Raw genomic sequence first — 15,976 nt, forward strand, 5'->3', positions numbered from 1 at the left:
TTCCTCAGGCGCAAGGCATCGCTAATTTCGCAGCTAGCGTTAGCATTAGCGTTAGCGCATAAACGGGTCACCACTGCGCTCGCCCAGCACCCACGCCGCCTGCTTTACGTCCACAGATCGGTCACTCGGGCCGGTCCAAGCCTCATTTTTTTTTTGTCCATTTCTGTCAATTCGGTTTGGAAATGACACAAATGAGCTCCAAAAAGGTACTGGCCACTATATATTCGGCGTCGACTGTCGTACAAATGCCGATGTAGAATTTTATTAGCCTTGAATACAAGACAAATGGAATGCCACGTGCACACTATAAGGAATCATTTTTCCAGTCCTCTCAAGAAAAAAAAAAAAAAACACTTAAGGTAAATGAAGCTGACGGTCAATCCTACTGAGATATATTTATGAATTCAATATACTACACTGAAATGTTACTACTTGAGCGCAGACCAAAATACAGATTGCATATTCAGCTCAACGTTATTGTGTTTTATACAAAAAAAGACATCGGTGTTCAAAAATGACTACGGCGGCGTCACTCCAACAGCTGAATCCACGGAGTCTGCTGTCTCGCGAAGCTCCGGGGCCCGCGGGCCCCCCGTCCATCTGCGGACGCGACTGGGCGGCTCAAAGGGTCACGGGTCTGTCGCCGAGGCTACGCGCCACGGCCGTGATGAGCGCGGCACCCTTCCCGCTGCCATCCTCCGACAGGACGAAGGAGACGTTGCACTTGGGCGCCAGCTCCCCGACCGTCTCCTTCAAGATGCTGGAGAAGCTGCGTGGGGCAGAAACAGGACAGAGGGGGTCAGTAGTGGGAGCAGCCTTGGCCTTAGTCCTGGAAGCCTTGTTGGATGCACCATCGGCTCCGAGAGAACTGCTGAACACACATCTGCTGAGAGTGTTTAATTTTTGCCTGACTGCTTTATGCCAAAAATGAGAATAAATGTCCCTAATCTCATAAAAGCCCACAATATCTATACGCCATTATATCCAGAACATGTTTAGCTCTTTTCCAATGCTCATCTTTAAAAACAAATGCTGTACTTCTCTAAAGCCTGGGTATATTTTGTACCCCTAGAAAACATTTAAATTATATTATATTATATTATATTGTATTGTATTAAACAGCTGATCCCCTCTTGGCACATGTGTACAGCCTAGTTTGCATTGGACTCTTGTCACCACACCCGCAGTCCTGTCCTCTGCCACTCACTGTGGGTGGAGCTTGTAGAGTGTGCCATCCACCCCGACGGTAATTTCCAGCCGGTCCAGCCCACGGTTCTCGCGGATTTTCTCGACGACAGCAGCCATGCCAGCGCCACAGAGCTGGGCGGCCCGGCGGGACACGGTGCCACACACCTCCTTCACGATGATACTGTCGTCACATGTGCTGTCCAGGCCCAGGTGCTGCAGGATGGACCTGACCTGTAGCAGTGCCAGCCGGTCACTGCAAAAAGGGGTGGATGTGACACAGATCCAAAAATCAGAGTGATTGCACAATGTAACAACATTTTCCGAAGTACTTAGTTATGTCAATTTTTGCGTTGATTACGATTAGTTAAAGTTTACTGGTTACAAAAATACCACTAGCTCTTTCTGAGTGGCAGTTTTAGTTCAGTACTTTACAGCCACTAGAAGATTCTAGAAGGCACCAGAACATTCTAGAAAGTACCAAGACATTCTTGAATGTGTCAGATCCTAAAAGGTACCGGAGTATTCGGTGCTTGGAACTTGGTGCCAAAATTTGCCAAAACATGCTGATTTCAAGAATGTCGAATATTTTTCGAAAAACTCATATATAGTATGAACAAACGCCGAAAGCATGTTTAATCTAACAAAACTGAATGGAAAATGCAAAAAAAAAAATTTGTTACATTGTGATACCAATAACCCCCAATACACGGCCATAGTGATTCAGAGCCTATTCAAGAATCACAGGCGGGGTACACCCTAGATGAAATACTAGTCCATCACAGGGCCATCACACACACACACTCTTACACACACTAAGGCCAATTTAGAAATGCCAGTTCACCTGGAACACATGTCCTTAAGCTGTGAGAGGAAACCTGGGCACAGAGAACATGGGTAGAACATGCAAACTACAGAGACTGAACCAGATTCAAACCTGCAGTCCAGGAGCTGTGAGGCACCTGCTCTACCCCTTGCACTACCTTCGTTTTCTCCCCAATTTTGGCGCACCATTTTCCTTTAAGGTAAAAGAAGGGCCCTCGACACCCCTGCCTTTAGCTAGGTGATGAGTACATCTCAGTTCTCAACTCGTACCCCCTACCCGCTCCAACAACTAGAACGGGTTACGTTTGAACAAGGGCCACGTGTTTGATCATGCTGCCAATGAATTAGCTAAAGCAATGGGGGAAGTCTGTAGAGGATGAGGGAGAGGAGAGCATGTTTTCCCCACCCCAGTACCTCTCAATCTGGGACAGGAACTTGGTCTCGAAGATGCCCGGCGTTTTTAGGCGCTCAGTGATGCGTCCTCGAAACAACAGACCTCGTCTAGTCAGGTCAATGAGGATCTGCCTGACGATCTCACCCAGGTACATGCCGCTTGTCATCTTCTCGAACCTGCAGCACCGGAAGGGCACTCAGCCAACATACAAACTGTGAAGCTCAGGCCAACATAAGTACCGTTTGATTTTTACACCTAAAACGATAAGATAAAAAGCCAGTAAACCTAATGTAACTTTTGTCTTACAAATTAACAAATGGGAGAAAAGATTAATTTCACGCAGAACTTTGGCACTTTTTCACAAACCAGAGGGTATAAATATGCAAATTAATATCTACAGCACGTTGAATTCTGGCGACCTCTAGTGGCTAAATTAGGTGTGACTGATGATTATTGCACCGCTGTTGCCCCGCAACCACGTGGCTTCCATGTCCAGCACCAGGATGGGAGGCTGCTCTTACGTTTGCTTCCCGACATTGAGGGAGCCCTCATCCACTTCTCTGTCGAACCGAGTGCGGATATCATCCAGCTCTCCGTTCTCCCCAAAACCGCCCCATTCCGTATTAATGCACATGTGGCCCTCGTCTCCCTCCGCTGTCTCGATGTTCGTCATCTCCTCCATGTAGCACACATTGCAGCCCGTTCCTGCAATGCACAACATGTGGCTCAGGAAGAAACTTCTAGACCAAAGTTCTCAGAGCACCCAGGGGGCACCTGGGGTCTGTGAGGGAAAATGGGACCATTGGTACATACCGACAATGAGGCCAATTTCACATTTGGGGTCTTCATACGCACATGTCATCATGGTTCCCACTGTGTCATTCACTAGAGCCACAATGTCGAGGTCAAATTCCTGGACGAGAAGACATACCATCCTTACTGACACAAGCACGTCCATCTATAGCAACATATCGCAGGCAGTATGTTGAAAGAGGCGAAGTTTCCACTGTCGTACGGAATTGAGGATAATCGTTTTAGGAGACACACACACATTTCTTCTTTTGATGGCTTCCCTCAGCATTTCCACCATGTCATTTCCTTCACAGTCCGTAGCTTTGAACCCTTTGGTCCAGCTGACCAAGGTTCCCTGTGGAAGGAAATGGCAAAACTGAAAACGGGACCCAGAAGTGATCCCAAAGAACTCGAAACAGAACAGCTCATTAAGAATGCCTGTTCTTCTCCATCTCTCACACACTCACACACACACAATCACATCCAGCACAATGAACACATGCGTCTTTCACCTTGTCGATCCCGGTCTGTCTGCAAGGGAACGAGAAGGTAAACCCCAGTGGAAGACAAGTATTCTTCATGCCCATGTAGTCCAGGAAGTCCGAGATACACTGAACAATGTGGTCAAACAGCTGAAAAAAAGGGCAAAAGGCAGGAAAAACATTAGGGTCATAATATTATCAAAAAGTTTACACAGGCTCCATATGTGTTTGAAACTCACTTAAAGTCCAGAGGCACTTTTACCGCTACGTCACAATCAATAAAAGGTTAACAACACAGATGTCCTCTCAATATATAGGGTTAGGCTCTGTATAAAAACCTCCAATAAAGCTGTAACTAAAAATGCTCTCAGACTTTTCTTCATTATTTTTCATTAACGTCAAAAAACTAGAAACAACTACCCGCAACAACTGCAAACAAATTGACTTTACCACTGGGTGACCACAGAACTGCAACGATCAAACTTCAGAAATTGACGTGAAGAAAGCGCAATTGAAAACGGACAACGTTCATATCGTCAAAAATTCCTGACTAACATCCGTAATTTAAGGAGCCAGTGTACTGTTTATAAATAAGAGCTTGACATTAGGGGTTAAAAAAAAAAAAAAAAATTCAGCCAACTGTCAAAACTTCCAGGTCTAAAAACCTGACCAAACGCAAGTTTTGTACCATTTATATGAGGGACTAACTGATTTGCTACTGTAGCACACAATTTTAAAGATCATACTTTGGCAATATCAAAAACAAAGATACGATAATATCAATTACTATTGTTTAAGTCTGGAAGAAGTGGTGCACCTCCTCTCCAGTTCCCTGCATGATCTCCAGGGGGATGGCGTAGATCTTGTTGTACATGCGGACAGACCTGCGCCGGCTGCTCCGGACCTTGACCACAAGCACACGGAAGTTGGTTCCACCGAGATCGAGCGCCAGATAGTTTCCGTGCTCTGGAAAAAACAGGTAGCAAGTCACTAGGCAGCTGAACAAATTTCCACAGGGTTGTCGTCATTATTATTTTCACTGCCTAATGCCTTAGAAGTTTGTAAATCTTCAATAGGGCAGCCTTCAGGGCTCTCTGGCCATTAGTCACATGCCCTTGGAGGAATGGCCACTAGGTGGCGCTCACCTCTCCCACTGGGTGTGTTGTATACGTAGGAGGGCAGCATCTTGACCGAGGCGGTGGCGTGTGTCTCCAGCCTCAGGCCGTTCTCCAGCTCCCGCCTCATGCGGTCCCGCACCTGATACAACTGCTTGGCCATCAGGACAAAGGGAGCCAACGTTTGATCCACCTCCCGTCGCTGGGCCAGCAGCCGCTGTGCTACCGCTGTCACCATGGCGGCACCCTTCCCGCTGCCGCTCTCCGACAGCACGAAGCGCACATGGCACTCGGGCACTAAACGCCGGACCACCTTGTGCAGCCGCTTGGCGTACCTAGGGAGGATCAAAAGGGACGTTCCGAACAGCCTACCCTCAGGACAAAACGCAGAGAAACTGTGCTCATTTATGATTTGTTAAAGAGAGTTTTTTTCCCCATTTCATTTATTTTTAATTGCATTTTCACTGTTCTATTTTCAAAAATCTGTCTGAGCGGAGGGAAAACCACTTGCATTTCTCCTTCCAACCCTCAGCTGGCAGCAAAACGCAGCCAAGCCAAAGAAGACGTGTGGAAAGAACTTAATTCAAAGGCTTTGCCTGAGGTTTTTACAGAAATTATCCCAGAAATAAATGGTGGGATGTTATTTCAGAGCTTTTTCTGATTATGATTTACTCTTCGGGCTTTGGAGCTACGTGCAGATTTGAGTTCATACAACAAAATTGAGTTGAGAACAAACAGACTTCTGGTCCCATGCGTGTTCCAAACCGGAGGAGGCAGTGCACTGGACACCGTATCCATGGAATCCAGCTTATACAAGGTGGACTTACTGGGGGTGAGTCCTGTAGACAGTTCCGTCCACGCCCACCGTTGTCCGCAGGGTCTGCAGCTTCCTGCTCTCCCGCATGCGGGTGAGGATGGCAGCCAGCGCCGCGGCGCACAGGTTAGCTGATCGGAAGGAAACGATGGTGCAGACGTGCTGGACGGCCACGCAGTCATCCTCGGTGGGTGTTAAATCCAGGTCAGTCAAGATGTTCTTCGTATTCTGCAGGCCCTCTTTGTACCTAGATGTAGTGGGGTAGAAGAACCCAGTAAGATGGGAAAACATTGTACACCCTGGACCCTCATCAGCAGACCTGCGAGAAACACTCCCATCGCAATAGCGTCACACTTACTTTTCCATCAGCACTACGTGTCTGGTCTCCAGCTTCCCCTTGGTGCACAAAGCATCAGATACGCGACCCCCAAACAGGAGGCCACTCCTGGCCATCTTCAGCAGAATGATCCTGACCAGCTCTCCCATATACATACCACTGATCATCTTTTCAAACCTGCAGCCACACGAGAAAGTCTGCAGTCAACAAAACACCACCCTCTTTGCATATCGCAATATTCTCAAAACTGACCTTGGGTACAAATAACATGTAATGTTACACTGGTTCACCGTTTTACAAATGGAGGAATGACAAATTGTTGAAGAGAAATATTTTTCACTTTATTTTTAACAGCATTTTCTTAACTTTATAAATTTTCTAATGTCTCCATTTGCAGTAATACAAAAGCAACATGTTCTTACACAGCCAGCCAACAGGGGTCAGTAATGTGCATCTGAAGAGAATAAGCGCTTGGAAGCCCCTTATTTCAGCCTCCATCCACAATATTTACAGCTGATGTGTTTACAGCTGATATGTGATCAGAAATGGTCGTACGTTTACGGGATGAAACTGAACACGAGTTTTTGGAGACAATGTACAAATATTTTATGTCACTAGAAATTCTTTTAAATTTTACTGTCACTGTAGTTTCAAGTTTAATGTCACAAAGTTAAAAAAAATATATATTATGGTGTATTTTTTCATAGGGAGGCACGGTGGCACAGTGGGTTGGACTGGGTCCTGCTCTCCGGTAGGTCTGGGGTTCGAATCCTGCTTGGGGTGCCTTGCGATGGACTGGCGTCCCGTCCTGGGTGTGTGTGTCCCCTCCCCCTCCAGCCTTACGCCCCATGTTGCCAGGCTAGGCTCCAGTTCCCCGCGACCCCATATGGGACAAGCGGTTCAGACAGTGTGTGTGTATTTTTCATTTATTATTTTTTTTTTAAAAAAAGAAACAAATTAAAGTCTATATTACTGAGCTTTTACTGTTACTTACTAGAAGTGAACATGGAGTTGGAAACAAAATTAGTTACAAACAGACTTCCAGTCCTAATTGTAACTTGTGTACTTAGAGAATAAATTTGTAAAAAGTTCAAATGCTCAAAAAAGTCTCTTACAGCTGCTTCCCAGGATTGAGGGATGCGGCGTCGATCTCCTGGTCGAAGCTGGTGATGAAGTCGTCCAGAGCTCCATCTTCTCCGAAGGCCCCCCACTCGGTGTTGATGCACATGCGGCCCTCGTCTCCTTCCACCAGGTCGATGTGCCTCATCTCTTCCATGTAACAGGCGTTGGTACCCGTACCTGCAGACACGCTCTAGGAGTAAAGCATGTCACGACCTGGAAAAAACCTGTAGAGAACTACAGGTTTAAGGAAATTACACTGAGTACCACCGATTCACTGCCATACCAACGATGAGCCCAACTTCACAGCGCTGATCATCGAACCCGCAGGTCATCATGGTTCCCACGGTGTCATTAACAAGTGCCAGGACGTTCACATCTATATCCTAAAACAGACAAACAGACCCCCGGAGTCACCGCGTGGCTCACGGTAGAGCGTATTTGGACGAAAACACTAATGTTGTAACGCTGTGTGGGAGGAATACTGGAATGTAGGGTCATTTAAGGTCACTGTGGGTGAAAATCCTGCCCAAGATCCAGAGCAGGACAGAGACGTGCTGTATAGTCAGACATACTGTCAAGTAAGGGAACAAAACAACAACAGTCAGTCTGACCCACCCCAACTAAAAAGACCAAAATGGATCATTAAAACATTTACCAATTATTTTAAGGAAATGTAAAGGCAGGACAAGAACAGACACCCTGAGTCTTACAATGAGTAAAAGTGACAGACTCAACCAACCCCTCCCTAGGAAGGTCAAAGTTCAGTCTATTCATGCTCCTGCATGAAAGGTCTACATCTGACAAATTACCCAGTTATCTCAGTATCCAAACTCCATTTCATTCCCTGCTGCTTTCACGCACATCCAGGAAATATTCAAGGTGCACAAATAACAATAAGCAGTTACAACACGTAATAATGAGTGTGAGCGCTGTGCATGTCGTGTCGTGTTCAGTATGAACTCTAGCTCACCCCCACTCTGTCAATGGCCTCCCTTAAAGACTCCACCACGTCAGTTCCTTGGACCCCCCGCGCTTTGAAGTTCTTAGACCATGACAGCAACACACCCTGGAGGGGCATCGAGGGTGATGTAGAAAGACGTCATCAAAGGTGATGCTTTTCTCCAAAGCAGCTTACAACATTGGACAAAAAATTATACCATATTATATGCCAACCATAGCTGGGTGGTTTTCACTGGAACAATTCAGGGTAAATACTTTGCTCAAGGGGCACTAGAGCAGGATATGAGATTTGAACCCAGGTCCCTCGACTGCAAGGCAACAACTCTAAGCACTATGCCTCCTACTGCCCACAGTTCAAACAGAAAGGTAATTTCACAAATATGATACCATTACAGTTACTGGTAGGAGGCGCTGCACTGATGGATCTATCAAGTGGTCTACTGTGATTTAAAATAGCTGAAATTTCTGACTGAAGAGAGCACTGGGTTCAGTCTGCATTCCTCAAGCGAGGCGATAATGAACGGTGGAAGCTTTGTTCTGCACCTCGTCCAGTCTGGACTGCCTGCAGGGGAAGGAGAATGTAAATCCCAGGGGCATTTTCTTCTGATTAACATCAATCTTCTGCATGAAATCCCTCAGGGACTCGGCCACGTGGTTGAAAAGCTGCCAGGGAGAAGCAAGAGGGGCTGTTAGCAAACCAAACTGCACTGCATTGCAATGAGTAAAAGTGACAGACTCACCCCTCACACTTCGACTAAGGTCTAAAAGCAGGGTAGAAGACTGTGGTTGAGGGGTGCGCTTTGCTGCGCTGTGCGAATAAAGTCCGGAAGTCAAGATTATGCCCCATTCTGACAAATTTTGCTCTCAAGTCTCGTCTTGTTTGAAAGTTGGCCAACTACACACAGCCGTTACATGTAAAGTGCGTGCAGCCAAGTTAAACAGCACAGAACATCCCATTTACTGCTCTTCCCAACACTTTATTGCCGTAACAGCCTGTAAAGTTTATCCTTATCATTTTCTATATAAAAAAACCCACACAATTGCTTACCATTTCAATTGCACCAACAGAATAAAGAAAACGTCCCCGGGTGTTGGATAACTCATTGATTATGTAGTCGTTACTCAGAGATGAGCACCTGTATGGAATGAATGGATACGCATGTTGCCCTGTAGCTGCCGGGAGATGACCACTCACATCTGTGCCTCTGCCGTGGGCGACCTCCTCGGGTATGGGGTACGTTTCACTCTCCATATCCACCTTCCGCTTGCCGTTCTCGGACACCTTCACCCGCAGCACCTTGAACTTGGAGCCCCCCAAGTCCAAGGCCAGGAACTCGCCCCTCTCTGGGGAATGGAGCAATACCGGGAGGGAGGACTACGTGAATCACGACATCGTGCTTTACGGCTCAACAAACGTCACTGACTCCAGCCGTACTTTGAAAAAATACGTAAAAGTATAGTACCAGAGGTATTCGGTTAGCCAAGTCTGGTCATGAAATGAGCCGCTATGTCTTTCCAGATCTTCCGCTGCAGCTTGCAGGACCCCTACAAGTTACTTTGCTTTCACTCTTCTGCCCAGTCAATCCCATACAAGTACAGCCCAGGTGTACTCAAACTTCTCACCGGCACTGTATTCTGATCTGCTCCAAATCACTGAATGAACATTTAGCTATTATGGTTTTCATCCATATTTGTGCCCGAGGTCAAGATATTCTCACACACACACACACACATTTTCAAAACCGCTTGTCCCATACGGGGTCACGGGGAACCGGAGCCTACCCGGCAACACAGGGCGTAAGGCCGGAGGAGGAGGGGACACACCCAGGACGGGACGCCAGTCCGTCACAAGGCACCCCAAGCGGGACTCGAACCCCAGACCCACCGGAAAGCAGGACTGTGGTCCAACCCACTGCACCACCGCACCCCCTCACAATTCAGAATAAGTATCTTAAATAGGGTACTACAGCAGGGGGGAAGATTTGGACCAGGGACCTTCAGCTTTTCATGCAACAGCTCTAGCTACTATCCTACTTTTGACATCTTCAGTTCACAAACACAGTGCTTTCATACCTAAAACATTTACACCAGATAAAACATTCATCTTCTGTTTTAGGTTCACTTAAGTTGACAAGTCATCCAGAATTTCTGTGGCAGAGACTGATTACATGGATCTCCATCTGAAGCTCCTTCTGGAGTGCATCTACAGAGCAATAGACAATGTTAAGAGAATAATGGAGAAAGCCAGTGGAATAAGTAATGGAGTGTTTGATGGCAAGTCTTTATTTAGCAGCCATATAGCTTAAAAAGTAAAACTGATTATATTTAATTTTCTGATGCAGTTTAAGGCAATTCTAATTTTCTGCTCATTATGTGGAGGTATGTGTCCAAGGCCTTGGAGGCGGGGCTTATTAGGCCCTTTACGTCCCCGGCTTCTGCAGGGTTCTTCTTTATCAGTAAAAGGATGGAGGCCTTTGCCCGTGTATTGATTAAAAAGCGTTGAATAGTATAACAGGTAAATACCCACATCCTCTGCCTCTGATTTCAGCCGCTCTCAAACAGGTACATGGGGCCCAGAGCTTCACCAAACTCAATCTCCATAGTGCCTACAATCTGATTCGGATCAGGGAGGGGGATGAGTGGAAGATGGCTTTCAGCACAACCCTCGGTCACTATGAGTACCAGGTGATGCTGTTTGAGTGGCTAATGCTCCTAATGTATTTCAGGCATTTGTCAGCCACGTGTTGGGGGACCTTGTGAACCATGGGGTCCTCGTTTATTTGGATGATATCCTGATCTACTCCAAAACCAAAGAACAACACATCTAAGAGGTAAGGGAGGTGTTGAGACGTCTCCTGGCTCATCCGCCGTTCGTCAAGGCTGAAAAGTGCTTGTTCCACCATGAGCAGGTTTCGTTCCTGGGGTTCATTCTAAGCTGAGAGAGTGGCCATGGACCCCAATAAGGTCCAGACTGTGATACACTGGTCCCATCCCAAGACCCTGAAAGCTCTACAAAGATTTTTCGGATTCGCCAACTTCTACCCGTGCTTCATCAGACACTACAGTACCTTCATGGCACCACTCATAGCTCTCTTTGCTGGTAAGGGTCCCTGTCTCTCTTGGACAGATGCAGCTCAGATGGCTTTTGATAGCCTGAAGCAGCTGTTCACGTCAGCCCCCATTCTCCGGCACCCAGACCCTGCCCTACCTTTTGTAGTGGAGGTAGATGCGTCAGTGAGAGGAGTAGGTGCGGTCCTATCACAGGGTCAAGGAAATCCCCCAAAACTGTACCCATGTGCCTATTTCTCTCACAAAGTGTCCTGGGCCAAGCAGAACTATGACATTGGCAACCGTGAGCTGCTAGTCGTGGAGTTAGCCCTAGAAGAGTGGCGACACCGGCTAGAGGGGGTCATACCTTCCTTGTTCTGACGGATCACAAGAATTTGGAATACCTGCAGAACAGGAGACCCAGGTCTCAAACAGCAGGTCATCTTGGCCTTGGAGGCCTGTTAATATATATAGTTTTTCTTTCAACCCAGAACATTTAGGGTGTTAAGTATAATCATCCAGCCATTATCAACATCCTCTTGTCCAATTCATTTCTGTGGTGGTCCAGACCCTATCCCAGAAACATATAGCTCTAGGCAGGGTACACCCTGGATGGGATGCCAGTTCATTGCAATTGACTAAGTTGACTATAACTTCTCAAATGGATATAATTGAACCTTCTCTCTGGGGAGACACTGAGAACATACAGCATTCCAGCTACTCGCTTAGAAAGACCGGTGGTTCAAGCCATTAACCGCCAACCACACTTTGTTTGATGGGCCACGGACTCCCGAGCAAGAGGCCAAGCGGTGCAAAGCGGTATCCCCGCACCTGATCCGTCGGGTATGGAGCGTACGTGGGTGGGCAGCATCCTCACGGTGGCCGTGGCGTTGCTCTCCGCCGAGAGCCCCTTCACCATCTCTGCACGGAAACGGGCGGAAATGTCCAGCAGCTGGTCGTCAGAGAGACGCATGGCATACAGGAACCGGTCGACCTTGGGGCCAACAGTCACACAGTATAATTTATCAGGAGCTCATAAGCCATCAGCGTTGATCGTGCCAACAACCTACTCTACTACACACATCTGCGTCTGCGACCCAGTACCATTTCTGTCCCCGGCATTTCAACACAGAGGAAATTACTTCGACATTAAGAGCTGGACTCTGTACTTCTATTTTGTCTCTTCCTCTACATTTCATTCCTGCGCTATTCGTATGATTCTTAGTACCAATATTTGGCACAGCTGTTGGGTGTTCGGAAATTTTACTTTAACATATGTAAACTCAATGCTAAATTTAAATCTACATGGTTTTACCCCAGCGATTTTTCCTGATATACCTAATAAATATCATGCCATCTTAAGGTGCCGCTGACTCATTTGCTGGAAAAATATCAAGACGAAAGGGCCCACTGTTCCGCGGGCCGTTAGCGTTCGGTACCTGCTTTTCGAGCAGCTGAGCCAGCAAAGCGCTGTCTACAAAGCGGCTTACGGATTTCCAGGGGGATTTAACAACAAAAGCATTTTTCCGTGTCTTCGAGTTTCCTGCTTCCAAATATTCAACAAAACCAAGAACCCAAAGAGAGCAAAGGGTGCAGCCCAAAAAAAAAAGGGGACATTGTTTCGGTGCCTTTGATTCAATCCTGTGCAAAACACTACTTGGCTCTGGGGGAAAAGGAGCAAAACAAGGAACACACGAAAGGTTTATTAAACACGCCCGATGACGTACGCGTTATCATATAGAGTAGGACATTTGGAGCTGAACGAGCAACCCGCTGCAGCCCCAACGATAAAGAGGTACGGCGTCTCCACTGCAATAAACAGCACAGAAACAACGCATTACACTGTAATGAAAACGGCACCGCCTGACCGCCGACATCCATCACTCATTCTGTTTTCACAGAAATATCGATGTTCTGCACCCTTGCATCCCACACACAAGATAAAGTAAAAAAAAATGCGATAGATTACCACACGTGCAGGGGCGTCACCATCGCACATGGTACTTTTCAACGGGCCAAAGGGGTTAATCATTTCTGGAGTTGCTCCGAACTAGATAAACCCAGATTAAAAAATACACCTGGTCAAGGTTTACCGGGGCAATTAACTCATCTATTTATCTTATGGATTGATACGTCGCATTGCAAGGGTTTTCTTGTGTTTTAAGAGGCCCTGGTTACACATTCATGTGTGAGAGTCAAGTTTTCCAATCATTTACAACTCGCACAAACGCATCCCTGCGGTGGTGCGCAACCTGCCGTCCGTCCATCCAGGTGCGGAGCAGCGGTTTTCACCGTGATTTTCGATTTTTAACAAGTCGAGGTTCGGCTAATACCGAACTGTACCGTATGATGTGTGTGAATACGGCGTAACGGCAACTAACTTCTGCGCCGAGACACGAAATTTTGCTCACGCTGGATTGAAGAAGCTTGGCAGATGCCTTTTTTTGGACAAAAAATGTGACGTACGTTCCACTGTAGTTTCACCACACAACATAACTATACTGACAGACGACGACATTAAATGCTGGGTACATTTAAACGACTCGCCGAGCCACGAGCAGCTAGAGAAGCGAGCGAAAAAAAAAGCACATCGTTGCACATCTCTCACCTTTTTAATCTGGTCCTCCTTCAGCTTGGAGAAGAAAAACGAGACCAAGTGCACCGCAAACATCTCGAGCGCAGGTCAGCGAAGCCGGCTGAGCTTCTTGAGGCTCGCTCAAGGTGGTTTTCCAGAGAAAAAGGAGCCCCTCCAGATGAAGACGCAGCCCTCCAATTTCCTGTTTCTCCAGAGTGCTCGACTCGTGTATGTGTGTGTAACCCTTCTCTCTCCCCCGTCTGCTCTCCGTGTGAGAGCAACAGAGGGCTTTTACTGTGTTGCCCCTCCTCACCCGCCCCCACTTGGCTCAATAATTAACGGCGTGGACTCCAAGCAGCCGGCCTACTCTCAGTGCTCTCCTAGCAATGCGCTGGCCATCTTCCACGGGGTCCGGGGCCTCGCCTGCAAAGGGTCCTTTCAAAGGCAAAACGGACCAAACAAAGACAAAGTCAACACAACATTGCCACGGGTCCACATGGAATAGTTCCATTTACGCTTTTGTCTAAAGATGAGGAAAAAAGAAAGGCACCTTCCTCTGAAATAATACCAATGACCCCGGCGTTCTGCACCAGAAAAGCCAGGCCAGCAAACAATAATAGTTTGTCAACAAAGATCGACCTTCATCAGCTGGAAAGCGCGCACCATCTTTGGTGGAAATGTCAACGGTCACGGCCGTCGGCCGCTCTAGGCGTTCAACCGCTCTACCGGACCCGCGCCTTTGGAAGCGAGGTAGGAGGAGGGATGCAACAGGTGCAGCCATCTGCACGGAGGAGCATCTCTTATGAAACGAATGAATGTTGACCATGTGGTACAAGGCGGGTTATTTCTATCCCAAGTACTAGCTTCTCATCTTTACGATGCGCGAAGCATCCCGTGGCGAACAGCTCCCCTCGCAGCGACCCGCCGGACCACCTCCGATGCGAAACTGCCCCCGAGGATCCCACGTTCCCCAGACCCCAGCATCCATTCTCGCAAACACCCAGCACGCCTTCAAAAATGCGAGCGGGTGGCCCCAACGTTCGCCCAGGGTGAAAACATCAAGAAAAATAAAAATGTCGTAGAAAAATCATGAACAGAAATCTAATAAATATTTCATTATAACCAAACTGAGAAGCGGACGAATGCGAATTAAGTTTGAAAAGAAAAACACTTGACTCCAGTGTCTCAAGGTGCAGTGTTCCATCTAACACTAAATAAAAAGCGGCACTTGTTTGCAATGAAACTCTGTAAAAACCACTTCAGTAATTCTCAAGACACCTTACGGCGATATTAATAATTACTGTATTACTACTGTACTGTTAATCCCCTCCCTTGCTGTACTACCCTTCATGAGATGGTTACTCTGAACTAATACCCAGCAGCATGAATAATAACTGGTTAATAATAATAATAATAATAATAAAAGTGACCTGTGTTTACCTAACCCAGCAGCATGATGAATAGTAACTGGTTATTAATAATAATAAGAATAATAATAATAATAATAAAAGCGACCTGTGTTTACCTAACCCAGCTGCATGATGAATAGTAATTGGTTAATAATAATAATAATAATAATAATAATAAAAGTGACCTGTGTTTACCTGCCAACTCGATAACACTACAGCAAAAACTGAGCTCAACACAAGAGAAGAGGAGCGCAAACAGAATCAATCCAACTCGTTCCCGCAGTGTTTACACCTGGTGTGTGAGGTGCTCTCGAGTTCGGCGATTCCAGCAGCGCGTGAAAGAGAAGCGGCGCCCTGTTACCATGGAGACGAAGGTACAATAGAGATACGTAACAAAGGAGAAAGTTTCTAGCGGGGAACGAAACGTTGCGCATCGCACTTGAAGAGGCGTCCTGTTGCTATGGAGACGAAGCGACGCGGATGGGGAAGGAGGAATGTTGCGTGACTTCAGTTTATCGGGTCAAAGCGACACTGAACGGAGCTTTGTAGGGACAATGTTTGTCTTTTCAGCAGTTTTACACATACTGGCCAGTGTAAAACTGTAAAAGACACAGGGGTGTGTCAACTGTGAGTGAGTTTTAATACAGCCCGAGGTTAATACAGTTAAAAAGTTCTTCATGTTCCGGACTGGCGCCCTTTTCAGGGTGTAAACCCCCCCCCCCGAGCACCCCTGCATTGCTTCCGGGATAGGCTCCGGTCCACCGCGACCCTGCTCAGGACAAGCTGTTCCGAAAATTGGATGGATGGATGGATGGATGATATTTCTGTTTATTGGTGAGACATCTTAGGCTTTTACAGATCCTGGCTGCCCAGATAGTTCAGGGTTAATACTGCATTGAGGGGTGTGAGAAGGGGAGC

At 46.9% G+C, this 15,976-nt stretch overlaps 1 protein-coding gene across 7 annotated transcripts; it reads right to left on the reverse strand.

Annotated features, from left to right (window-relative positions):
- Positions 1-215: 215 nt before the first annotated feature.
- hkdc1 (hexokinase domain containing 1) lies at positions 216-15,422 on the reverse strand. Of its 7 annotated transcripts, XM_018749436.2 has the most exons (19): positions 15,254-15,410; positions 13,683-14,084; positions 11,906-12,068; positions 9,222-9,370; positions 8,570-8,689; positions 8,037-8,132; positions 7,350-7,449; positions 7,060-7,243; positions 5,966-6,121; positions 5,621-5,854; positions 4,824-5,128; positions 4,496-4,644; positions 3,709-3,828; positions 3,456-3,551; positions 3,218-3,317; positions 2,926-3,109; positions 2,425-2,580; positions 1,208-1,441; positions 216-769 (listed from the first exon to the last, which is right to left on the reverse strand). In XM_018749436.2, the coding sequence occupies exons 2-19, from the start codon at positions 13,743-13,745 to the stop codon at positions 622-624; spliced, it is 2,757 nt and encodes a 918-aa protein (XP_018604952.1). In that variant the 5' UTR covers positions 13,746-14,084; positions 15,254-15,410; the 3' UTR covers positions 216-621. The 7 variants fall into 7 exon arrangements, with proteins under 7 accessions (XP_018604952.1, XP_018604953.1, XP_029106906.1 ...); XM_018749437.2 differs by lacking the exons at positions 11,906-12,068; positions 15,254-15,410 and having other exon boundaries at positions 13,683-13,743; XM_029251074.1 differs by lacking the exons at positions 216-769; positions 1,208-1,441; positions 2,425-2,580; positions 2,926-3,109 and having other exon boundaries at positions 3,223-3,317; positions 3,454-3,551; positions 15,254-15,418.
- Positions 15,423-15,976: the final 554 nt, after the last annotated feature.

This window comes from Scleropages formosus, chromosome 4 (assembly GCF_900964775.1).
Source record: "Scleropages formosus chromosome 4, fSclFor1.1, whole genome shotgun sequence".
NCBI lineage: Eukaryota > Metazoa > Chordata > Actinopteri > Osteoglossiformes > Osteoglossidae > Scleropages > Scleropages formosus.

What these genes read in the sequence shown, in the direction of transcription:
- hkdc1 (XM_018749436.2), bottom strand. Translation starts at nt 13,745, where the DNA reads ATGTTTGCGGTGCACTTGGTCTCGTTTTTCTTCTCCAAGCTGAAGGAG. An exon ending in CTCAATGTCGGGAAGCAAAC is followed by an intron (nt 2,581 to 2,925) that starts GTAAGAGCAGCC and finishes CCGGTGCTGCAG; the next exon opens with GTTCGAGAAGATGACAAGCG. An exon ending in TTCCTGTCCCAGATTGAGAG is followed by an intron (nt 1,442 to 2,424) that starts GTACTGGGGTGG and finishes CCCTTTTTGCAG; the next exon opens with TGACCGGCTGGCACTGCTAC.